Raw genomic sequence first — 25,104 nt, 5'->3', positions numbered from 1 at the left:
TCTTTATATTTGTTTCTATAGAACAAAGTATTTTGGACCATAGACGTTTAATCAAAACGGCCTTTATTATTTCAACATACCGGGTGGGGAAAAAGCGCCGCTACCATAAAATTGTCCATATTTTTGATATACTATTTGGATTTTTTTATTTAATTTTCTCTCAAAAGTCAACGATTATATATATAGTATATATTAGAACTAACCACATATAAGTGGTATCCTTATATATAGGATAATTAATAAGGATTGAGATTTTCAAAATTAGAAATCTTGAACGGCAACTTAAAAAAAAAAAAGAAAAAAGAAAAAAGAAGAAGATGATTTACCTTTAACAAGTATCTTGATACAGGAAAGAACTCAATTAAACTGTAAACCTTTCTTTTGTGTAAAAAAATAAAAAATAAAAATAAAAAATAAAAACTAATGTCAATCTTTTTGCCCTCTTTCTTTTTTATTTAGGAAATTATATTTCTTTTTCCTTTTCTTATATTTGCATTAATAATTCTCCATTTTTCACAACAACAATATATTCTCTCTATCATCTTATTTTACTTTTAAATTTTACAAGTTTCTAACTTATACCTTTCTTATTCATTTTTTTATTAACTTGTTGATTATTATTTTTTGAGTTTTAAATTAGCCATTTTATTTTTTGTTATTGTTGTGTTGATGGTTTTCATGCATATCCAAATTAAGTTTTAAGAATAAATATGTTCACTAGAAAATTTGCATAGACAAAAGACAAAAAAGAAATAGAAAGTTTGATTCAATCTCAAAAAAAAAAAAAAAAAAAAAAAAAAAACTTTTGAAAATTATTGAAGTGGAGAAGTATACTTCTTTTTGGTGGAGAAGGTTTAGTATCATTACTTTAACTTTGTTGCCTTTTTATTTTTATTGTTATTTGTTTTTTTTCATTTGATGTAGTGTGTTATTTTGTTAGTTTTGAATGGTATAGTAGGATATTTATTTTTTTTAAAATTTCATTTCAATGCACAATGCTATATATATACATATAATATCTATATCTATAATTATATATTAAATGTGAATGCACTTACTATTTATCAAGACACATAATACTATTGAACTATAACTTGTAAAGTTATTTTGGGGTTGTTCTTTTGCAATGAAATCTCAGAAAAAGTTTGAACTTGAGTTACAACTTTATTTAAGTTCATGGTTTTTTGTAAATTTTGAGTTTGAACTCAAGTTTGAGGTTAAACTCGAGTTCAAGTTTCCCCTTTAACTCGAGTTCATAAACTTGAATTCAAGTTAATAAATAATATTTTTTCTTTTCTTAAAAATGTCATAACTTTTTCGTTTCAATTCTGATTGAGATGATTTTTTTTTCTATGTATTCACAGCGGAAAGACAAATAAAACTCTACCCATATACTATATTAAAATTTTTCATCACCATTGAGTTTTTATTAAAATATTATCTAAATACAAATTTAAGTTTTGGCCGACCCAAACACAAACTCAAAAAGATTCTCAATTCAAATCATAACTCAAATGTGCACATCTAAATACAAACTCAAGCTACAACTTCAACTCAAGTTATAACTCAAACTCAACTCAAGATTATCACTCAAGTCACCCTAACTCAAAAATGCAAAAGTACAACCCCTTTATCTTCTTTTGGATGTCATGTGTCAAGCTTTAATTGGGTGTTTTCTTCAGTAGAATACACGTGTCATTGCGTTAATGGTTAATTCTTTTAGTTTATCACGTGTCAGAATATTATTTATGGAAAACACGAGCTAACGTGGATCACGATGCATGAAATCAAAAGCTGATGGAAAGTGGCTGGCAAGAGCGCTACATTTTGCATTTTAATTGGCTAATCATGGCGGGATCCACCTGGTGCATACCTGTTGCTCCATTCTCCTTGGTCTATGTGTACTGTTCACGCATGCATCAAGACCATTGATAAGTTTGATCCGACGACCATAATCATTTATAATATTATTTATTATATTCATTTATTTATTTTGAACTGATTTGTGCATTAAGTCCGTTGATAAACTTGATTCGACCGTCGAAAGTGGTTTAATGTTGGGCACATTTCGCCGTTTTGATAGAAATGCACCTCCTTTTTTCATGTCAAGTCAATGCTTTTATTTTTTTATTTTTTAAGCTACTTTTTTTTACCAATTTTTTTAAGTTTTTATCATATAATTTTATATTACTTTTCGTTTAGTATTTACCATAAAACTTATTTATTTTTTCATTCTAACATAAAATCACATCTCAATTCGAATTAAAAACTTAAATCAATAAATTGAACGAGACTTTAAATATTACATTTATCACTTTCTCACTCACAAAATTGTAAAGGAAATCCTCTAAGCTTTGCTCTTTGCACTTCCACAATCAGAAGGAAAGGAGCTATTTCCCCACCCTTTCTTTCCATTGAGGCTCTATCAAGAACTTTCTTTTGGTATCATAAGACTTTTTTTTTTTTTTGGTTTCTTTTATTTTAAATTTTTTTTATTTTTTATTTTTGTTTTTTTTCTTTGACCATTTTCTTTATTTTCGTCCGCAAATTCTATTTCTTTCTTCTTTTTTTAAAAAAAAAAAAACTTATTTATTTCTTTAGTTTATTTTTTTCACCTTTTTTTTTTTAACTTTTGCCCTGAAACATTATTTCTTCATTTTGATTTCATTTTACCTTCCCCAAAAACATTTTTATTCCTTCATTTTAGCCTTTTTATTTTTTACCTATTTTTTAAAATTTTTGTCCTGGAATTTTATTTTACTTTTCATTTTAGCTTTTTATCCTAAAAGTTATTTATTTCTTTATTTTTATCTTTTTTTACCCTGAGATTTTATTATTATTATTATTATTATTATTATTATTATTATTATTATTTTGTTTTGGTTCCTTTTACTCTAAAACTTAATTATTTATATATTTTGGTTTTTTTTTAATTCTTTGTCTTGGAATTTTTTTTTCATTTTGGTTCCTTTTTCCTTAAACTTATTTGTTTATCCATTTTAGTCCTTTTTCACTATTTTTATACATTTTTCCTTAAAAATTTATTTTTTTCCCGTTTTGGTTCCTTTTGCCTTAAAATTTATTTATTTATTTATTTTATTCCTTTTTTTACCATTTTCTATTTATGTTATGTAATTTTATTTTATTTTATCTTCGTTTGGGTTTTTGTTTTTGCTCTAAAACTGTTTTATTTGTTTAGTTTACCTTGTCTGACCTTTGTTTTATTTTTGTCTTGATTTTTTTTCATTTAGTTCTTTTTGCCCTAAAATTTATTCATTTTCTCATTTTGCTTGATTTTTATACTTTTTTTTAAAAAAAAATTTTCCCTGAAACTTCAACTTTTGCATTTGGTCCCTTTTTCCTACAACTTATTTATTTTGAATTTAATCCTTTTTACCCCTATTTTTATCACTTCTTACCCTAATTTTTTTTTTTCTATTTTTGTTCTTTTTTGGATTCTATATTCATCTTTTATATACTTTTAATAAATGAATAATAAGAAATAATAAGCATCACAAATCAAGCAAACAAAAAAAGACAAAATAAAAGAGGAAACACGAAATGGACAACCTCATAAACATGGTTTAAATGTAGGTTTTTCTAGAGCGCCACTAATTGCTTTCAAATTTTTTTTTAAAGTAGTGGTTTGTGTCTTCCCTCTTCTTTCAAGAATAATATCTAATATAAACAAAAAACTAAACGTTAAAATAAAAGAGAAAAAATAAAATATAATAAAAAATATAAACCAAACAAGGGGCTAAATGATGCAAAACTATCATTCTTTATATTAGTTGAGCATATGGTAGTCTTTTTGGGCTAAAACTTAACCATTTCTAACATATAAATTATAATAGTTGTATAAAAAATATAATTGGTTAAAAACTATTAGAAGAATAAGAAACTAACCTTTTAATTTTGAGCTGAGAAAGACCAGTAATCATCTCTATTCAACCAAAACTAAATTTAGATTCAAAATTTATAGGATTTCAAGTTAACTAAACATGTAAAAAAATACATAATATAATGACCAAAATAATAAAATTCTTCTTTAGAAAAAAAATATTGTTGTAAAAAAGAATGATCGTAAAACATTAAACAATTGTCGCAAATAAAAAAAAAAATGCCTCCTTTAAAATGTTTGCTTAAGGCCCCAACTGACCTTGAGCCAGCTCTGGCTACAATAAGAAAATAAATAGAGCAATGTAAAGAGTTAAAAGAAAATGAGCAACAGTAAAAAGAATGAGGGTTAAAATAGCAAATGCTCAGCAAAATATCAACAATAAAGACATAAATTTTTTTAAAATTTCAGCAGTAAGGATGCGCATATAGAAACCACATCTTATAACTTAAATCCAAACAACAATCAAACAATGTAATCAACAAAACTATTAAATAACCCTTTATATGCATAAGATAATATCATTTCCTTTTGTCAACAAAATAAAAATTAGACACAACTATAAAATTGAACAAAAATGATGCCACTCAATGTTATCACCAATAAATAAATAAATAAATGATAAAAGATAAAGAAAAGCAAAAAGGGATACGTAATCAAGGAAAAGTCCATTTAAAGCGTTACTTTTGCCAAGCGTTACATCAATTAAAGAAATTTAAATAAAATTAAAGTCAAACGTGAAAATTTGACTCACAATTAGATAATATAAGCACAAGTCATTAACTACAAATCTAATTTTTATAAACTACAAAGGATTTTTTAAATTTGAAAGATTAGTTTGAATCTCCCATACTTTTTGAACGACAAATCAAGACAAATATATATATATATACTCAAATAAAATCTGAAAGATTTTTTAAAGATAATCACTCTGTAAAAAAGAGTTATTTTACCGTTAATTTTATGCGAAAATCAGCTTAATTTTTGAGATCTTAATTTATTTCTATACATTTTTTATTAGTTTTAATTTATTTAAGGGACGTTTATTTTTTATATTCGTTTATGATTTATAATTTTCTACAGTATTTTTTTCACGTAAAATAAAAATGATTCATTCTGAATACATACTTCTGAATCTTTTAAGAGACGTTTAGTTCATGAATTAGAATCATGAGATTAAAATTATTTTTAATTTACGTATATTTTTTATGAGAGAAAATACTATAACAATACATCATGATTCGAATTAATTACGAATTTTCTTTCCAAACACACTTAATTTTTTATTTTTATCTTAATAGTATTTAAAATTTAGAGTCATGCCAAACGGTATAAAAATTGGTAAATTTAGACCACATTTTGTATTTTAAATACTATTAATATATATACTAATATAAATAATTATAATTTTATTTTTTATTAACTTGGGAATTGAATCAGGCCGTTGGATCTACAGCTTGGATGGTCCAAATACGACGCGTGCTACACAACCCCTACAGGAAGTGAGTGGCGTCAGGGCGCAGGTCCCACCGAGTCAGCTGCGCAGCTCTCCCTTCGCTCCGCGCATACCACGTGTCCCAGCTGTCCCCCACCGCGTCAGTGCACACTTGTTCTGCCCAACCGGCAATCGCCACGTGGAGCGCACTTCCCTTCAGCCTGTCCTGGCGTCAGCGCCTGGGTCCCGCGCGCCAGCCCTTCAAGCACTCCCGTCGCGACACTAGCAGCTGGTCCCACGCATCACATGCACTAGCCAATCCAAAAACGCCACGTGTCGTCTGAAGTGCATTCCAGCCTTGCGTTCAACTTATTCCGAGGTAGAGTAATTTGAAATGCGGCTTTACAGATTAGGTGAATAATTCTCTCAAGAGCATGGGCCTGTGTATAAAGACCTCAGAAGTTCTCCATGGCACAGTCTTAAGAGAGAAAGAGAGAAATATGTTAAGATTTGAGATAAATTAAAATTAATAAATTAATAGTTTATATAAGTTAATAAATAGGTTAAATTATTGTTTTTATTTATAATTTGTCTGGTTATGAACTATAACTTGATAAGTTATTATCCATAATTGTCCATAACTTGTCTGGCTATGAACCATAACTTGACAAGTTTATCCATAACTTATCTAGTTATGAACCATAACTTGACAAGTTATGGCATATTAATTTCTATAACTAAAAATTGGCCTATATACTTTCTTAAGGTTTTCATATTGGCCTATTTTCTACTATTTCTCCCGTCTTAAAGCCCATGCCGATAAATAGAATTCTGGACTGAAGGGATGGGGCATCCAATTTTGAGCTGAGAAGCTCTAAAAAAAATATATTTTGTTTCAGTTTTTAATTTCTAGTTTTTAAGTTTTTAGTTTAGTTTGTGGAGGAGAAGTTTCAGATCTTGTTAGGAGATTTTCGAAGGAGATCTAAGCCCCCGTTCATTTCATCGATTTGATTTAGAATTTAAGTTTTGTTACAGTAAAAAACTATTATAAACAATCAGATCTAACTTTTTTACTACAGTAAAAAATTCTCATATAATGTCACATCCCAGCTCGAATTAAAAACTCGAATCAGCAAACTAAATAGGTCCAAAGATTGTATCCGCTACTAGTATTTGTACTTAAACTCGGCTTTTATTTTTTTAGTGTTTTTTAATTATGAAAATGTTGTTTGAATTATTTTGTTATGTTACTTCAATTATAATTATGTTCCAAGTTTAATTTTGTCGGGATAATGATGTAGTCATATTATGAGGATTTAATTTATTAGAAATGTTATAATCATTGTCATATTAAGTTGATGTATTTATTTTTAGACGTAATGCTTTTAAAATTTCTGATCAACTTTTTAAATGAAATGAGGGTCAAAATGAAACCGAGAGGAGATTTTTGTGACATAGCTTTAAAATAAATACTGTAACATTTGAGATAACATAGAGATATAACTATATGTTTTTATGGTCATTTTTTAATCCATTTAACTTAATAAATATTTTTATAATTTAATTTACACAGAGATATAGTGGATTTTTATGAAAATGTATATTTTGTGTATAACTTGAGAAAGAATACATGAAACAAGAGAGGATTCGACCATCAATTTAATATGATCTCAAAATCATAGTAACATTTAAATAAATTAAATCCAATTAATATTGGTGAAATCATGATTCTTAACATTTCCATTATTATCGTTTAATCCTTTAAATATAAACTATGTTATTTTTGCATAGCTTAGTATTCGTTTTATTACTTCAATATTTTAAATTTTATCATTTTAATCAAAATCAATTAGAAAAATCCATCTTTCATTTCCTCAAATAAAGTAAAAATTACCTTATTTTAGTACTTAGTAAATTTGTTATATCTGTGGGATGATATTTTTACTCATTATTATATTACTTTTTTGATTTTGTGCACTTGTAAATTAATGCAACAAAAGACAATTTTGTGTTGTCTTCAAAAATATTATGCACAGCAGAGCACTTAAAAAAAGCTTTATTTTGGAGTTTTGATGTTTTTTCATATTGCTTGAATTTCATTCCTCTCACACTTTTTTAACAAAACGTCAAGACTAAAATAAATAGAATATAATATATTTTTGTATATTCAAATAAAATCTGAAAGAATTTTTCAAGACAAAAATCATGCATATATATAATCAAGACATATATATATTTTTAACCTAAGTGTTAATTTCTAAGACATGTATGATTGTAATACACGTCATCACCACCTCAAATAATAACTGAACCTAAACTTTCAAAAATAAACTTAATGAGACATTTGGTTCATGGATTAAAATCATGTGATTAGAATCATTTTCGATTTATGTGTATTTTTTGTGAGAGAAAATACTGTAACAAACCATGAACTAAGATTCAAATCATGGTTTGAATTCTCCAACCAAACGTTATTATCTTAGTGCGGAGTTTGATTATATAGACGTATCCAACACCTGCGTCCCCATCTTTATGTACCCTCTAGTCAGTCCATCAAAAACATATGAGGTATAGGATTTCACCCCATTTAACTACAACATTAACAAAGTACAAATATTCTGACAAAAAAGTTGCGCACATAATATCATAAAGAGATGCATGACACTTTACGTTTGATTACAGAAAAGTATTTTATCATCGGGGCATGTACTCATACCGCTTGTGTGTGACTAATAGGGTGCCGGAAAAGCTACCCATATATTTTAGTCTGACTACACCCAAGATCATAATTAATTTATTTAGTTAACCTCCACGTCACCAAGTGTTGAAGGAATTTTAACCTCCCATCTCCCAAAATCAGAAGGTGGCACGACACTTATTATCTTAGTGCAGAGTTTTATTACATAGAAGTATCCAACACCCGCGTCCCCATCTTTCCGTGCCCTCGAGTCAATCCATAAAAAACATATGAGGTCTAGGATTTCGCCCAATTTAACTACAACATTAACAACTTAGTGATTTAAATCTCAATAAGTACAAATATTCTGACAAAATATTTATGTGCATAATATCATAGAGACATGCATGACACTTTACGTTTGATTATAAAATAGTATTTTATCATCAGGGCCATGTACTCGTACCGCTTGCGCGTGACTAATAGGGTGCTGGGAAAGCTACCCAAACATTTTAGTCTGACTACACCGAAGGTCATAATTAATTTATTTAGTTAACCTCCACGTCACCAAGGGTTGGAGGAATTTTAACCTCCCATCTCCCAAGATCGGAAGGTGACACGACACTTATCTTCATTACCTTAACCCTTTATTAAGGTCAACATGTAATTGTGCTCATGTCACATGAGCATAATAAATGCAAATTTAAACTTCAGAGGGAAACATCATCATACATAACATACCTCATCGTCATACTTAGCATTCACAGAGAATTTGTGCATAACAAAGCAAACAATATCTCATGCTTATTTTTAAATACATTCATACTGTATGTGAGGTTTGTACTCATCTGGATGGTTGCACTTAACGTATTTCACAGCAAACCACTCTTTCAACGTCGTAGGTTTTGTGCTCAAATGACATCGACAATGATTGTCAGTTTATTTTCAAGTTTCTAATTTACTTAAGTTTTATGACTTAAGTCTTATAGAAAATTCTAGGATTAATTAACGTAATCAATTATCCTCCTTCTAAATTTAGCCACATTTCTCCAAGTAAATTAACTAATTAATTTCACTAATTAACTAGTTAATTCATCCTAAAACTTTATTAACCAGTCAGATTAAGTATTCCCGTTACTTAAATAATTCATTTTATAAGACAAATTAGTCAAGTAATTATACTAATTAATTAATTGGTTATTAACATAACTAAATTCACTTTATTAGCTAACTTACGAGTCCTAAAATTAATTTAATTAATTCTCATAAGCAGTTCATCCCTAGATTTCGTAACTCTGTTGGGCTCTAAGCTTTCTTATACTTAAGCTTAATTCTTAATTTCTCTAGAGATCATGTTAGATTACCTAAGTTTCAGACTGTAACCTCGTCACGTAGAGTCTCTTTTCCTCGGCACTTGGGTCCATTTTAGCCTCTTTGCCATGATTAGGTCAAACTAAAGTTACTTTTGGTCTTCTAAGTAATTTGGGTTAGATTAGAGTCTTTAGTCTCGGTTGATGATTCTATCATCGGAGAAAATTATCATTTTACCTCTAACTGGTTTATGACAATTCTAAGTATTTTCTATCACAAATATTTAGCCCTTAAGGCGCCGTAAGCTAAAACTCGAAACTTAATGTCTATTGACCATTTTACCCTTGTGGTTAAAATGACACTAATGGCTTCCTAGGTAACCAATGGGTTCTAATTATGACTTTCGAGGTTTCTTACTGCATAAAATAGGTTTTAGACTCTCTTTTACAAATTGACCATCAACTTTCCTAAATTTACAACTTCAACTAGTTAGCGGGAATTATTTAACGTTTTTGGCTCTATGGCCAAACTAGACTTTTTCTCACCAATAAGCTCATTTTCCTAAGGGAATAAAATACTATACAAGACCTTTTGCAGAATCTCACCATATTGGTAATTTCACCTCGATCAAAGTTTGGCCAATAATCTTTGTACACTCTATAACTCTTAACCTAAATAGAATATGTAAAAACTTTCTTCATGTAAGTTGTTTTGCTATTACGCTAAACTTGATTTGATCCTCTTAAAGGTACTTAAATTGTAACTATCATTTCTTATACTTTTTAATCCGAATTGGACAAAGGTTTCTTCATAAAACTTGTTCCATTTATTGAGATTTCCAACTTTTATTCCATGAACCTAAAACTAATTAGGCCTCTAACTATGTCAACTTCAAGGAGCCACGTTTTTTAGAAGGTACCGTTTTTGCTCAAGTCTCGGTTTTGTCATGTTTTCATTTTTGTACCAAACGTCCTAGACCTTTGATTATCACATATAAGTAAAATAACATTTTCTCATGCCAAGTCTTATTCTCATGTCAAAACTAGTGAACAAGTCACATTTTCACAAAGACTATTTCTAGTCTGCCAATAAAACCTTATCTTTTTGCATTTTCCACGTTTCAAGTCCTTGAACACATCATAAAACAATTAGATTCTCAACCCTCATCATATTCTTTTAATATCCAAACGAAATCGCAACTCTTGAGGCAACAACTTAGTCAAAAACACCAAATCTCTTCACATCACCAAGTATTTGAGCTTTTTATACTAGAAGGGTTTTGATCCTCTACCTTGCTTGAAAAACCCCTTTCTTGAGATCCTACTCCTTCCTCTAGGTTGATCTATTCTCCAAGAGAAGAAAAACTAACATTTAGGTTTCGTTTATTTCACCGATTCGAGTTTTCAGTTTTACATTTCTACAGTAAAAAACTCTCAGAAAATGTCACATTTAACTTTTTCTGCTATAATAAAAAGCTATCAGAAAATGTCACATCTCAACTCGAATTGAAAATTCGAATCCGCGAAATGAACGAGACTTTAGACTCTAGTTTGAAAAAGTGACAACTTTGAAGGAATTAGGAGAATCAACACAAATCGTACCCATAACACTTAAACTTGCTCTTCAAAATTTTGTGCTAATAGGTGAATGTGTCTTGAGATTGATGAAGGAAGATTTTTGAGAGTGAAGTGAGGAGAGAGGGGCGGCTAGGAGAGGAGAAAAGAGAGTTTTTCTTTCTTCCAAAATAGAGAGAGAAGGTAAGAGAATGGTAAAAAAAAATTTATTCAATCCTCACGTATTTATAGAAAAGCTTAGGAGGGGGCTGATTTGCAAAGTTTTACTTCTTACTTTTGCTCCAAAAATTCGGCCACAATGCGAGGGGAGAGCGGAAAATTTTGAAAATCTATTTTGCATTGTTTTACCACTAGCTCTAGTTAATGAAGCTAATGATGATGGAGTAGCTTTGCACTTTATTAACCACTAGTTAATGAAGCTAATGATGATAGAGAAGGTTTACACTCTATTAACCACTGGCCACTTCACTCATTCACCTTTTTAAGCTCTTATTTAAGGGCTCTCTATGCCATTTTGAGTTTAATTTCTATCTTATCACTTATCACATGTAAAATTTGATAATCTTCCTGACTACCCATAGGTAATCCGGACAATTCATAATCTCTCTCTCTCTCTCTCTCTCTCTCTCTCTCTCTTTTCCTTTTTTTTTTTTACCAACTTGAATCTTAGCCATTGACTTTAAATCTAACTAAATCTAGACCGTGGGATCAGGGACACCTATGTCTACGTAGACTTCTAAAAATCAAATCATCAGTAATTTATCTGTTAGTATTTATTTCAGTATACTCTGCGTAGTGATAGTACCCATGAACTCCTATTAACTGTATTGCATTATTAACTTGGCTTGATAAATTTATTATTATCGTAACTTCATAGTTAGAGGGAAATATCTATTATCGATAATTCTAAGTCCTTCTGTAATTAATCTTGATTCATAGATTAATTACTCTGATCTCTAGAATAATTCATTATTTATATAGAAATTTGTGATTTCAATCAGCGTTTATTTTTAAATTTTACTGGAATCTCTATCGTCAGAAATCTCGTTACGTTCACTCTTAATTTTGTATGTGATGAACTTTTCACAAATGAAATTTTGATAACTATAACAAATTAAATTTCTTTAATTCCCATCATAAAATAACGTTGATATAATTCGACAACGTATTAAAGAATTTTTCATCTAAAATTTGATGAGTTTGCAAGATTTATATTTTTATAAAAATCAAAATTCAACAAAAGTATTAACAATTTATTTAATTCAAAACCGTAATCACGAACTACATTGAGGTCAAACTGAAGTATACTAAGAAATTCATTGTATAAATCTTGATTAATTTCACGATTTATACTTATGAATTTCTTAGGAATTACACTAATTATCTGGGACAACTTCACGATGCGACCTTACCGGCAAATAGATGGGCTTGATAGAGGCCTTGCTCGCAGGGTGAACTTGCAAATCTCCTGGGGTGGGCGTGGACTGGTCATGCCAAAACTGGGGACGGGTTGACACTGACTTGACACGCTCGAATGTTATGGTTGTAGATCTTCATGGATCATGGTGGGTCACGGATTCTATGTAGGGCTAACATAGGTGGGGGGTGTGATGGATTTTAGGGGCCTATAGGGGTGAGGGTTGGGAGAGGAGAGGCTGACGAGGACGCAGGTTGGGGGCAACAGGGCATGGGAGCATGAGCAATAGTTTGGGTTGGGTTGGGTGTAGGGTCGGCAATATGGGTCACAACATGACGCGAAAAGAACACGAATTTTAGGTCAAAATTGGGTCGACCTGAAATTGACACGAAAAACACGGGTTAATTTCGGATTTGACCCACCTAACCCGAACACGATACGAAACCCATAAAAAACTAAAAAATACATATATTTTTCATTACATATTTTTGATTTTATTATGAACTTGCGATATCATGATAGTTATACTCAAAATCTTATACTATTATTTGCTTAATTTTAATGGATGTTATTGTATTTTAGTGTGTTATGAATTTTAAGTTATTTATAATATGTAAAAACTAAAAATAAAAAAAATACAATTTTCGTGTCAATTTTGAGTTCACGGGTCAATTTCGTGTCACGAGTCATTTTCATGTCGTATCGTGTCAACCCGTAAAGTGACCATGTCGTGTTCGTGTTGCGCTTTTTTATAAAATTTCGTGTCACGGATCGTGTTCAGATTGACTACAAATTTAGAAATAAACAATTAAAAAATGATAAGAACACGACACGTGACACGAATTGACACCCCTAGTTAGGTTGGGGGTTTGTTTTATTTTTCGTTGTTTTTGTTTTTGTTTTTTTTGGTTTTTTGGTTTTTTGTTTTTTTGTTTTTTTTGTATAGAACTAAAATTCAAAGGTTGGGATTTGGTGTTCTGAATTATTGACTAATATTAACTGAGGTGTTTTGGTCATTTTATATAATATAAACTTAACAGAATTAAGCGTATAGGGGTGACAATTTTTCATCAAGAGGATATCTCTGTTGTTTTCAGAGAATACAAGGGGAATGAGTGTAAAAAGCCCGTCAAATAAATTAGCACAAATGTATGACACATGTATATTTTATTTAAATATATATATATTTCATCTTAAAATATGTATATAGGTGTTTAAATAAATTATAGGAAGAAAAAATATACATATTTTTAAAAGAAAATATACATATTTTTAATAAAAATAAACACGTGTCGTTCTAATCCGGTACTGAATTAGAGACAATTTATATATATATATATATATATAGTTGTATATACAACACAATGGTTGATATTTTGCGTCACTACTTTTGTTTTTATTCTAACCTAGAGTTGAAGTAATGCATGTGAACAGAATCTAATGTTGGGGCAATATAACGATTTTCCAATACCATATAGTGCCCCACTTGCGGTGAAGTTTTGTCAATAGCTGGAAAACCATATCTTATCCCAAGTGATTTTTCCTTTTTATTTCAGCTTTAGTCAATCGGTATATTATACCGTGATCCAAAAAGTACCAGAGATCCAACTATCTACTTCCATTAATCATTTTCCTGATATTCAAAAAAACTTTATCACTTTTATCATTTGAATTGTTTTGATTTTTTATAACTTACCCCCTAATTTTTAATTTTAATATTTTAGTCCCACAACTTGGAAGAATATTGTTGCAATATACTCCATTCTAAGGGCCAGTAGACGAGAAAAAAAAAAGGAGACAAATCTTTCGAAGTCTTAAAGTAACACAAATCACTCAAAGTTTTAAATCAACACCCGAATATAAGAAAGATAAAATTGATGCACAGTGAAAATATTTAGCAATTGAGGGGAAACAATGTAAAAATTAAAAATTTAGAGGATATGTTGTCGAGCTCTAAAAGTTAAAAGGCAAAAATGTTAAAAATCTAAAAGAAATGAATTGCCTGAAACTTTTATAACTTTCGAAAGAAAATCCAAATATATATTATTTATCATGTCAATAAATTTGTTCAACCAATTAGAAGAAAGAGAATACTTCGCTAGGCTTGGAAACAAAAGCAACTTATTCACATTGTGGAATACAAGCATTATTCAATTAATACAAAATTTTCCACGTGATTTGTGTAGGGTTTTCCATCTTATAGAGCAACTACCAAGAAAAATTTGAAAGATCCGTTGATCTTTGTTGGTTCAAATCACATCACTAGGTCTTGAAACAAAGGAAATAAACTAGAATCTTAAAAGTCAAATTCAGAAACATAAAAATTAGTAATATATCTGTAAAGCATCAAAGTGGTTTCTTCTTAAATATTTGTCTTCCCTTTAATGATGAATTAGTCCAATAAAACTCACCAACAAGTGACCACAATCACATGTCACTACTAAAATAATCAAATAATTGACATACCAGAATCAGTACAAAAGAAAAGGCTGGAATCCAGAATAAAAAGAGATATTTAACCATGATGTATTCGTCTGAGAGTTAAAAAAAAATCATAAAATATTCTACACTCTGGCTATTCATGCTTTCTACTTCTTCTTCTTCTTATCACGCATTATGAATATGAGATCTCAGCCATGGACTATATTTGCAAGAACTCTTATCGAAATATTGATAACTTGGAACTCCATTTCGGAAGCTGCTAAAATCATCAGTTTACCAGGACAGCCTCAAGTCAGTTTCCAACAGTATTCAGGCTATATAACTGTGGATGAAAGCACAAAAAGATCACTCTTTTACTACTTTGTTGAAGCTGAAACTGATCCTGCTTCAAAGCCTCTTGTTCTCTGGCTAAATGGAGGTGAGTAATTTGTACTCATTTTTGTATTTTTCTATTGTTGTAAGTACTAGTTTTCTGTTGGATTCTTGTGACAATAATATTGGTTTTTGGTTTATGAAGGGCCTGGTTGTTCTTCCGTTGGAGCTGGGGCTTTTTGTGAACATGGACCCTTTAAACCAAGTGGAAATATTCTTCTTAAGAATGATTATAGCTGGAATAAAGGTAACAAATTAATTAAGCTCATGTTTGTTTTACCGGTTTAGTTCAGTTTAATTCAGTTTCAACAGTTAGCACAGTTTGAATTCGTGTTTGACAAGTACGCAGACCGAATTATATTTCCCGCTTAGATCAAATTGAACTGTCCAACTTAAAATTTAGTTTTTCCCTTAAATTCAACCATTCAAATTTCTAAATAGTAAAAATGTGCTCATTCCCTCTGCTTTTTACACATACTAAACAAAAATTTAAATTTTATTTCTTATTCAGATTAAAATTTTAACTATACATCCAAATACCAATTCAAACAACAATTTAAACTATACAGTTTAAATTTTTCTATTCAAATAAAAATGTCCAAATCAACTTTAATTCAAACTAACTAACCAAAGGGGGTTAAAGATTCTCTACTACAGTTTTTCTCTTTCCCATAGCTGCAGATTCAAGTTGCGGAAATTAAATTTTGTTTATGCTAATTACTTAACAGTGGTTTCAATGTCTGATTGGTGTTGCTCGGTGTTATGGTTAATTCTAAACCATTGTTTTTATGAAAAATAATTTACTTGTGTGTTTTTTTTTTTTTTTTTTTTTTTTACCATTTTTTTTTTTAAAAAAAATTTTTTTTTTTTTTTTTTTTTTTTTTTTTTTTTTTTTTTTTGAGTATTCTTCCTACAGGGGCAAATATGCTGTACTTGGAATCCCCTGCAGGAGTTGGTTTTTCCTACTCGGCTAATCAATCATTCTACACAGAAGTGAATGATGGGAAGACTGGTATCTACATTCTACATTAAACTTCTGAGTCATTAATAGAACTTTGTGTATTCAATATACAAATTTCTTCTTAGACATTGACTGTCTAAAGCCTTAAATAAATGTTTCAATGAGTTGTATAAATATGCAGATGTGTGTGCCCATTATTTGACATTTTTCTTTTGTATACTCTGTTCTTGGACTGTTCCTTTCAGCACATGATAATCTTGAGTTCCTTCGGCGCTGGTTCCTCGAATTCCCGGAGTACAAAAGCAGGGATTTTTTCATCACAGGAGAGAGCTATGCAGGTAGTTTTCTGACCCTATCAAAAGAATCTATGTAATTGGAAAACTGTCTGAATTAATAAAACAATTGTGTTTGTTAACAGGGCATTATGTTCCACAGCTTGCACAACTTATTGTCGAATCAAAAGTAAACTTTAGTCTGAAAGGAATAGCAGTGAGTGATATGAACTTTTTCTTATGATCTTCTTTAGGTTTTTTTGCACATTTTCTCCCTGAATTTTTAAGATTTTGACAACATTTCCCTAAACTTTTATGCTGAATTAAATTGGCGATGAGATTTTTTTAACTAGAAAAATTTATACCAAGAACTTACTAAACGTTTGCAATGTGGCACATTTTGCTGATGGTGAATTAAATTGGCGATGAGAAAGCATATGTCGGACTAAAAATTCCATAATCTTAATTCAAATCCTAATACAAGATTCGCTTCTCCAATTCTCAATACCTCAAGATCCAATTAGAATTCAGAATAAAATTTGTAAAATGAGTCGCATTACAACAATTTAACAAGTTGGAGGGATTAATTGCAATAAATAAAAGTCCAATGGACACACTGCCAAAGCGTGGAATGTTTAAGTTGTTGGATCCTTAATCTAACGTTGGGTTTATATGTGAATAATTATCTGTTGCGGGCTATCATATAAGGTTAAACCCAATTAAAAGTGATCTACTAAGGTTTTGATATTTTGGATTTTAATATATCTAATAGGGTGTGAGCCTTTAATGTGTAGAGACTTAAGGGTAATTTCTATTTTTATGATGGACTAAAATAGAAATACTAAAAGATAACATGAAAGTTATCAATAAATGACAGTTATGGTCTCCAGATCACACGTAACATTTCATTCCTTTTGACAACCATCATCAGAGAGAGTACAGAGAAAGTTAAAGGGTTCTCTAAGAAAACGTGTTGATCTGGAAGACAAACTGCACGACTCTAGAGAGAAATTAGTCAATATGAATTCAAATACGCTTTCACTTACAGATTTATTAGTTCTTGATGATCTGACATGAATGTTTTTGACTTTTGGGTGATAGTTTTCATCAAATTATTGATTTCTAACGTAAGTGACAAAGGTGCCAAATCCCAATCTCCTTTTCCTTTCATGTTAGTGGGATTATAAAGTGAGATTATTTATGCTTCAGATAGGTAATCCTCTTCTGGAATTCAACACTGATTTCAATTCGCGCGCGGAGTTCTTTTGGTCTCACGGATTGATATCAGATTCAAGTTATGAAAGTGCCACATTAGTGTGTAATTATTCCACGTACAGAAGACAAATTCAGATCATTGGCAGTGTCAGCCCTGCTTGCTATGGAGTTTGGAGACAAGCCTTTAAGGAAGTGAGTAAATTCGTCGATTTGTACGATGTTACTCTCGATGTCTGTTTATCCTCAGTTTCCACTCAATCTCTGATGCTTAATCATCTGGTGAGGCTTTTGTTCACCTTCATATGTATACAAAATTTTCATTATAGTGCTTTGAAGCATTGAGAAGTCTATAGACTTGTAACTAATTCGGATTTCATCTCATTTTCAGCAAGAAACAGCAAAGATTGATGTGTGTGTGGAAGATCAAACGACCAAATACTTAAACAGAAAAGATGTGCAGAAGGCTTTTCATGCTGAGCTTCATGGAGTAACTGAATGGACAGTTTGCAGCAAGTAACTGTCTAAACTTTTTCTAAGTACTAACAGTTTGAAACCAACTAAACAAACTTGTCTTCCTAATCATAATCATGAAAATGAATTGGATTCCATAAAGCTTCACAAATCCCTTCATATTGGTAAACTAAATAGTGTAAAAGCACGTGGTCCCTAGTTTGTTATCAAGTCACATATGTGTGGGAATTTGTTTTAATATATTCTCCCATTTTGTACTTCATATTGTCATGACCACATCCGAAGGGGATTAATTAGTCCTGACTAATCAGGTAAATCCCGAATTATTTTGTTAAGGAGTAATTCCTAGATTTACTAAATTTTGTCATGTGGTAAATCTAGAAAATAGAGAATTTACTTCTATTTACTAACTTATTTAAAAAAATTCTGTCATTTATTTTTATTCCATGAAGAGAGAGAGAGATTTACTGCCTTCCATAAATAAAAATTTTCATTCACCTGGGACTAGTTTTAGAGTCAGTTAGTTAGACTTATTAGTTTGTTAAACTTACTCAGCAAGTTATTAGTTTGTTAAACTTACTCAGCAAGCTTGTTAATTAGTTTGTATATAAAACTGAGGTTGTGTAACATTATTTTCTGAATGAATGAAAGATTCATTTTTCCATTCTATTATTCTTCCCGTAATATGGTATCAGAGCGTATTTTTCCGCAACCCAAATCCTCTTGATTTTTCCTTGTTTCATTCTTGATTTTCCTTCTGATTCCTTGTTCGTACCAGAGATCTTTGTTCCTTTCTTGATTTTTCCTTTGATTCCTTGTTCATACAAGCGCATTCATGGAGTCTTCAGCATTTCCTTCTTTCGGTTCCTCCAATTCGCAACATGGCAGATCTGCCATTGAAGATCCGATGAATCCTCTCTTCCTTCATCATTCTAATAGCCTAGAGCTTGTACTTGTTTTGCACCAGCTTACTGGTGACAACTATACATCTTGGAGTCGGGCGATGATGATTGCTTTATCTGTGAAGAACAAACTCAGATTCATCGATGGTTCCATTATGCGCCCAGACGGTACGGATGCAAATCTTCTAAATTCTTGGATTCGGAATAATAACATAGTTATTTCTTGGATTCTTAATTCTGTTTCCAAAGAAATTTCTGCTAGTGTGTTGTTTTCCGATTCTGCCTTTGAGATCTGGATTGATCTTCGAGATCGTTTTCAACAAAGTAATGGCCCTAGAATTTTTCAATTGCGCCGAGAATTAGTGAATCATGTTCAGAATTAGCAATCTATTGGTGTATATTTCACGAAGTTGAAGGCGCTGTGGGAAGAACTGAGCAATTTCAAACCTTCTTGTTCCTGAGGAAAATGTTCTTGTGGAGGGGTCAAGGAATTGAATCAGTTCTATCAAGCAGAGTACGTTATGTCCTTCCTTATGGGATTAAACGACAACTTTGCTCAAATTAGGGGACAACTTATTCTTCTTGATCTGTTGCCTCCTATCAACAAAGTTTTTGCTCTTCTTTCTCAAGAAGAACGTCAACGCAGTGTTGTTTCTCACAATAGTTCAGGAGTGGATTATGCTTCCAGCTTGGCTTTTGCAGCCAATCATGATAGTTCTAAACGGGCTAATCCTACTAGTTCTGTCTTTCAGAATTCTGGAAGTAATAAGGGACAGAGGAAAGAGAGGCCTTTCTGCACTCATTGTAATTTTCATGGACACACCATTGAGAAATGTTACAAAATTCATGGGTATCCACCAGGTTATAAGCCTAGGCCGAAGTTTCAAAATGTTGTTGCCAACCAAGCATCTGGTCAGCCTGATTCTCAAACCAGTTTGAATCCCGAAGATGGAGCTATAGGAGGCTTTCTCAAAACTTTGAGCAATAATCAATACCAGCAGTTGATGACAGTGTTATCTTGTCATCTGGCCACTTCTGTGAAGGATGTTACTCCAACAAATGCTTCTTCTTCTTCAATCTTGACAGGTATTTGTTCTTGTGTTTCAAAGAGAATTAACTATCCTTTTTTAGATCATTGGATAGTTGATTCAGGTGCGTCTAAGCATATTTGTTCAAATGCCAACTTATTTCTATTCGTGAGGCCTCTAAAGGATTTTACTGTGACCCTGCCTAATAATACTTGAATTGCAGTCAGTTTGTCCGGAGATGTACAGATTAATTCTCACTTGATTCTCAGGAATGTCCTGTTTGTTTCTCAGTTTTATTTCAACTTACTCTCTGTCAGTGCACTTATGATTGATTCCCAGCTTGTAGTAAGCTTCTTTCCTGACCACTTTATCATTCAAGACTCCAACAATCAAAAGATGATTGGCAAGGGTGATAAAGTTAAAGAACTATATGTGTTGAATACAGAATCTTCAACTCGAGAATTTCTTTCTGAATCTTTGAGTCATAAGAATTTTTCAGTTTCTAATTCCTTAGTTCACGTTAATAAGGTGTCAGCTCACGTTTGGCATAGTAAACTTGGCCATTTGTCTTTCAAACGGTTGAGTACTTTAGCTCCTCAATTACAGTGTGATAATTTCAGGTGTAATAATGATGAACCATGTTATATTTGTCCTCTAGCAAAACAAAGGCGTTTGTCTTTTGTTTCTCATAATAACATGTCTCAGTTACCTTTTGACTTGGTCCATTGTGATATATGGGGTCCCTATCATATTAGTGCACTTGGATATTAATATTTTTTGACAATTGATGATGACTGCACTAGGTTTACTTGGATTTTTCTGCTGAAACACAAGTCTGGCGTGATTACAGCTATACCCAGATTTTTTAATTTTGTTGAGACTCAGTTCCATGTGAAGATCAAAAACTTTCGGTCAGATAATGCTAAGGAATTGGCTTTCACAGAACTTTTTCATGATAAGGGAGTTTTGCACTAATTTTCTTGTGTAGAAACTCCACAACAAAATTCGGTTGTTGAACGCAAACATCAACATTTACTCAATGTGGCTCGGGCCTTATTTTTTCAATCCAGAGTTCCAATTACTTTTTGGACTGAGTGTGTCATGACTACAACCTTTCTTATAAACAGGACACTATCTCCCCTACTTAGTGACAAGTCACCATATGAGCTCCTGTTTAAAAGGCCAGTCAACTACTATTCATTGCGAGTCTTTGGATGTCTTGCTTTTGCCTCCACATTATCCTCTCATCGTACGAAGTTTGATCCACGTGCTAGATTGTGTGTCTTTCTTGGTTATCCTAATGGTGTGAAAGGGTATAGGCTTTTTGACCTCAACAGTAAAAGTTTCTTTATATCCAGAGATGTTGTGTTTCATGAACATGTTTTTCCTTTTTCCTTTCTTCCTGTTCATGAACATCCTGTTGACCCTTTCCCTGATATAGTTCTTCCATCCCTGGCCTCTGATCATTTCCCATCTCCCACTTCAACTAACCCAGTTTCTTCTCCTGCCCAATCTGGTGTTTCACTGCCCTCTTCACCTCAGAATTCTCATCCAGTTTCTCTTAGGCGTTCCTCTCGCCCTACCAAAACCCCATCTTATCTCAAGGATTTTCATTGCAACTTTTCCCATCCTTCCCCTTCCAACACTTTATATCCCCTGTCTAATTACTTATCATATAACTCTCTTTCCTCTTCACATAAAGCCTTTGCTATGGCTGTCTCTTCACATTTTGAGCCCCAGTTTTATCATCAAGTAGTTCCTTTTCAACATTGGCGTGATGATATGAAGTCCGAACTTGATGCTATGGAGTCTAATCACACTTGGTCTGTTGTTTTGTTACCTCCCGGCAAACACTCTATTGGTTGCAAATGGGTGTATAAGATCAAGCACAAATTCGATGGTTCCATTGAGCGTTACAAAGCCCGTTTGGTGGCTAAAGGTTACACTCAACAAGAGGGTGTTGACTACATTGATACTTTCTCACCAGTGGCTAAGTTAGTTACTGTGAAGGTATTACTAGCCTTGGCATCCATTAACAATTGGCATTTGGCTCAACTAGATGTTAATAATGCCTTCCTTAATGGTGACCTATTTGAGGGAGTGTACATGGATTTGCTACTTGGGTACAAACGTCAGGGGGAGTTTTCTGCTTCTCTTGGCAAATGGGTTTGCAAGTTGCACAAGTCAATCTATGGCCTGAAACAAGCTTCTCGTCAATGGTACTCCGAGTTTTCGCACTCTTTAATTCAGTTTGGTTTTCAGCAATCCAAGTTTGATTATTCATTGTTCACTAAAGGTACCGGGTCTTCCTTTGTTGCTTTGTTGGTATATGTGGATGACATTGTTCTCACCGGGTCTTCTCTGGATACAATTAATTCTATCAAGGCCTTCTTACACGGTTCTTTTAAGTTGAAGGATTTATGACCATTGAAGTACTTCCTTGGCCTTGAAATTGCCCGTTCCTCATGTGGGATAGTCCTCTCACAGCGGCAGTATACTTTACAGCTTCTGGAGGACACTGGTTTTTTGGCGTCTAAACCTGCCTCCCTGCCTATGGATCCTAAATTTTCACTCACTGCTACCGCTGGAGAGCTTCTCCAAGATACTTCCCAATATAGACGTCTCATTGGTCGTCTTCTTTATCTCACACTCTCTCGTCCTGACATCACTTTTGCAGTGCACAAGTTGAGTCAGTTTTTGTCGCAGCCTCGGGTCCCTCATTTACAAGCTGCACATAAACTTCTTCATTATCTCAAGACAACCCTTGGTCAGGGTTTATTCTTTTCTTCCACTTCTTCTTTGCAGCTCCGTGCTTTCTCCGATGCTGATTGGGCTTCTTGTGCTGAAACCAGGAAATATGTTTCTAGTTTCTGTGTGTTCCTTGGTGATTCACTGGTTTCATGGAAAGCAAAGAAGCAGTCCACCATATCTCGTTCTTCTGCTGAGGCCGAATACAGGGCCTTGGCTGTCACCACCAGTGAACTTGTTTGGATTCAACAATTGTTGAAAGATTTTTTTGTGACTCTTGATGGTCATGTTCTTCTTTTTTATGATAATTAGGCTGCTTTGCATATAGCTTCTAATCCGATCTTCCATGAACGTACAAAGCACATTGAAATTGACTGTCACTTTGTCCGTGATAAAGTTTCTGCTGGTTTTCTTAAACTCATGCCGATCAGCTCCAAGCATCAATTGGCAGATATGTTCACCAAAGCTTTGCCTTCAACGTTATTGTTTCCTTTGTTGTCCAAGATGGCTGTTAAAAACATTCACAGTCCATCTTGAGGAGGAGTTTTAGAGTCAGTTAGTTAGACTTGTTAGTTTGTACAACTTACTCAGCAAGTTGTTAGTTTGTTAAACTTACTCAGCAAGCTTGTTAATTAGTTTGTATATAAAACTGAGGTTTTGTAACATTATTTTCTGAATGAATGAAAGATTCATTTTTCCATTCTGTTATTCTTCCCGTAATAACTAGCTTAAGACTTTAGGAGAATTTTAGTGAATTAACAACACAAGCATAGCATTCCCATCATATCAAAACTAAATCATGTAATGAAGCAAACAAGAAAGTTCTCTTTTTCGTTCTTTAATCAATATGTGTTTTTCACATTGTTCTGACTGTGGGTGTATTTTTTATGCTTCTTACTTCAGTGTCGTCAGGTATGATATGCAAAACCTTGAAATACCAACAATTCACGTCCTTGGTTCCCTTGTCAAGTCTGGAATCAGGGTTTTAGTTTACAGGTAATTAGGGAAGCCATAAAATTCACCCAATTGTATTTAAATTTTATAATATTCATGATGTTTGAAATGCAAAGTAATCTTGTTTTAATAATAGTAAATTTCTGCTATTGTCAAATTACAGTGGAGACCAAGACTCAGTTCTCCCACTAACTGGGTCAAGAACTCTGGTAAATGGATTGGCAAAGGACTTGGCACTAAACACTACTGTGCCTTACAGAGCCTGGTTTGAAGGAAAACAGGTTAGCGATGATTTTTAAATTTTTTCAAAAAGCTCAAAAGAGAAAATCACTCTTAGGTAGAAAGATCCATATCAAACAAACTTAGAGGAAGCCCTCTGAAATACTTTTTAAATTCAGGGCTAATTAACCAAACTTAAAAATTTATAACATGCCAATTCAGTAAAACTTTTAAGGGTAAATGTGTCAAATACTCTAATAGCTCTAGTTTTATTATATGACTTGTCTCCTTTCCAAACTTCTTCATATAGGTTGCTGGTTGGACACAAGTGTACGGTGATATTTTGTCTTATGCAACTATTAGGGGAGCATCTCATGAAGCTCCCTTTTCACAGCCAGAGAGATCTCTTGTTCTATTCAATGCGTTTTTAGCAGGAAAACCTCTGCCGGAAGCTTTCTAAAAATTTCAGAAACACTTCTTCCGTGAACTTTAACAAACAAAAGAGAAAATTTAGAGCAGCTTGAAGTGTGGAATCCCATTATAACCTTTCACATTTCACATTTCAAATTCTTCGCCAGCTTGTCATTGAAATCATCAAAACTTGTGCACATCAGTTGTATCACTTTCTTATCATAGTTGAAGATGAGTAATTGTACGCTATTTACTAGTTTCTGCTATTTCATTAGGCACCTCTCCGAATTTTATATCCTCGCATCCCTTTTTCTCTCGTGTGTCTAGTCTATCTATATCTAACTATATTATAAATTTCCAAAAGCACTGTCCAATGAACAGTCCTTTCAACCAAAACACTCGTTTTGGTTTATTTATTTATTTATTTTTGTTTCTTTGCTTTTGATTTTGATATTTTTTTGACTCTTTACTGGTTTTTTATTTTCTTTTCATCTTTTCTTTTTCATTTTATTTTTTCCCCCAGAATTTTATATTTTTCATTCTTCTCTTTCTTTTTTATTTTTTTTCTTAACTTTATTTTTTTTTCAGATATTATACTAAACTTTTTCTTTTGATTTTGATTTTTTTTGACTTTTTGGTGGTTTTATTTTCCTTTCTTTCTATCTTTTATTTTTCACTTAATTTTTTTCCCCAGAACTTTATATTTTTTCACTATTTTCTTTCTTTTTTATTTTATATTTCCAAGCGGAAACGTGCACTTTTCCAAGCGGAAACGGGCCACCGAGCAAGACTCGTTG

General features: G+C 32.0%; 1 protein-coding gene across 1 annotated transcript; it reads left to right on the top strand.

Moving 5' to 3' along the window:
• Positions 1 to 14,846: 14,846 nt before the first annotated feature.
• On the top strand, positions 14,847 to 24,509 carry LOC21388122 (serine carboxypeptidase-like 45). The gene is made up of 10 exons (XM_024162240.1): positions 14,847 to 15,172; positions 15,272 to 15,373; positions 16,043 to 16,138; positions 16,333 to 16,425; positions 16,506 to 16,576; positions 17,569 to 17,853; positions 17,963 to 18,087; positions 23,627 to 23,719; positions 23,841 to 23,958; positions 24,207 to 24,509. Exons 1-10 carry the CDS (start codon positions 14,929 to 14,931, stop codon positions 24,354 to 24,356), a joined length of 1,377 nt encoding a protein of 458 aa, XP_024018008.1. The 5' UTR covers positions 14,847 to 14,928; the 3' UTR covers positions 24,357 to 24,509.
• The last annotated feature ends 595 nt before the right edge of the window (positions 24,510 to 25,104 follow it).

Source organism: Morus notabilis, unplaced genomic scaffold (assembly GCF_000414095.1).
Source record: "Morus notabilis unplaced genomic scaffold, ASM41409v2 Scaffold106, whole genome shotgun sequence".
NCBI lineage: Eukaryota > Viridiplantae > Streptophyta > Magnoliopsida > Rosales > Moraceae > Morus > Morus notabilis.
This window is presented reverse-complemented; position numbering and strand designations above follow the sequence as displayed.

Excerpts from the sequence above, each read along its gene's own strand:
- LOC21388122 (XM_024162240.1), top strand. The coding sequence starts at position 14,929 with ATGAATATGAGATCTCAGCCATGGACTATATTTGCAAGAACTCTTATC. Across the intron at positions 15,374-16,042 it reads TGATTATAGCTGGAATAAAG|GGGCAAATATGCTGTACTTG; the intron begins GTAACAAATTAA and ends TTCTTCCTACAG. Across the intron at positions 18,088-23,626 it reads GAATGGACAGTTTGCAGCAA|TGTCGTCAGGTATGATATGC; the intron begins GTAACTGTCTAA and ends TTCTTACTTCAG.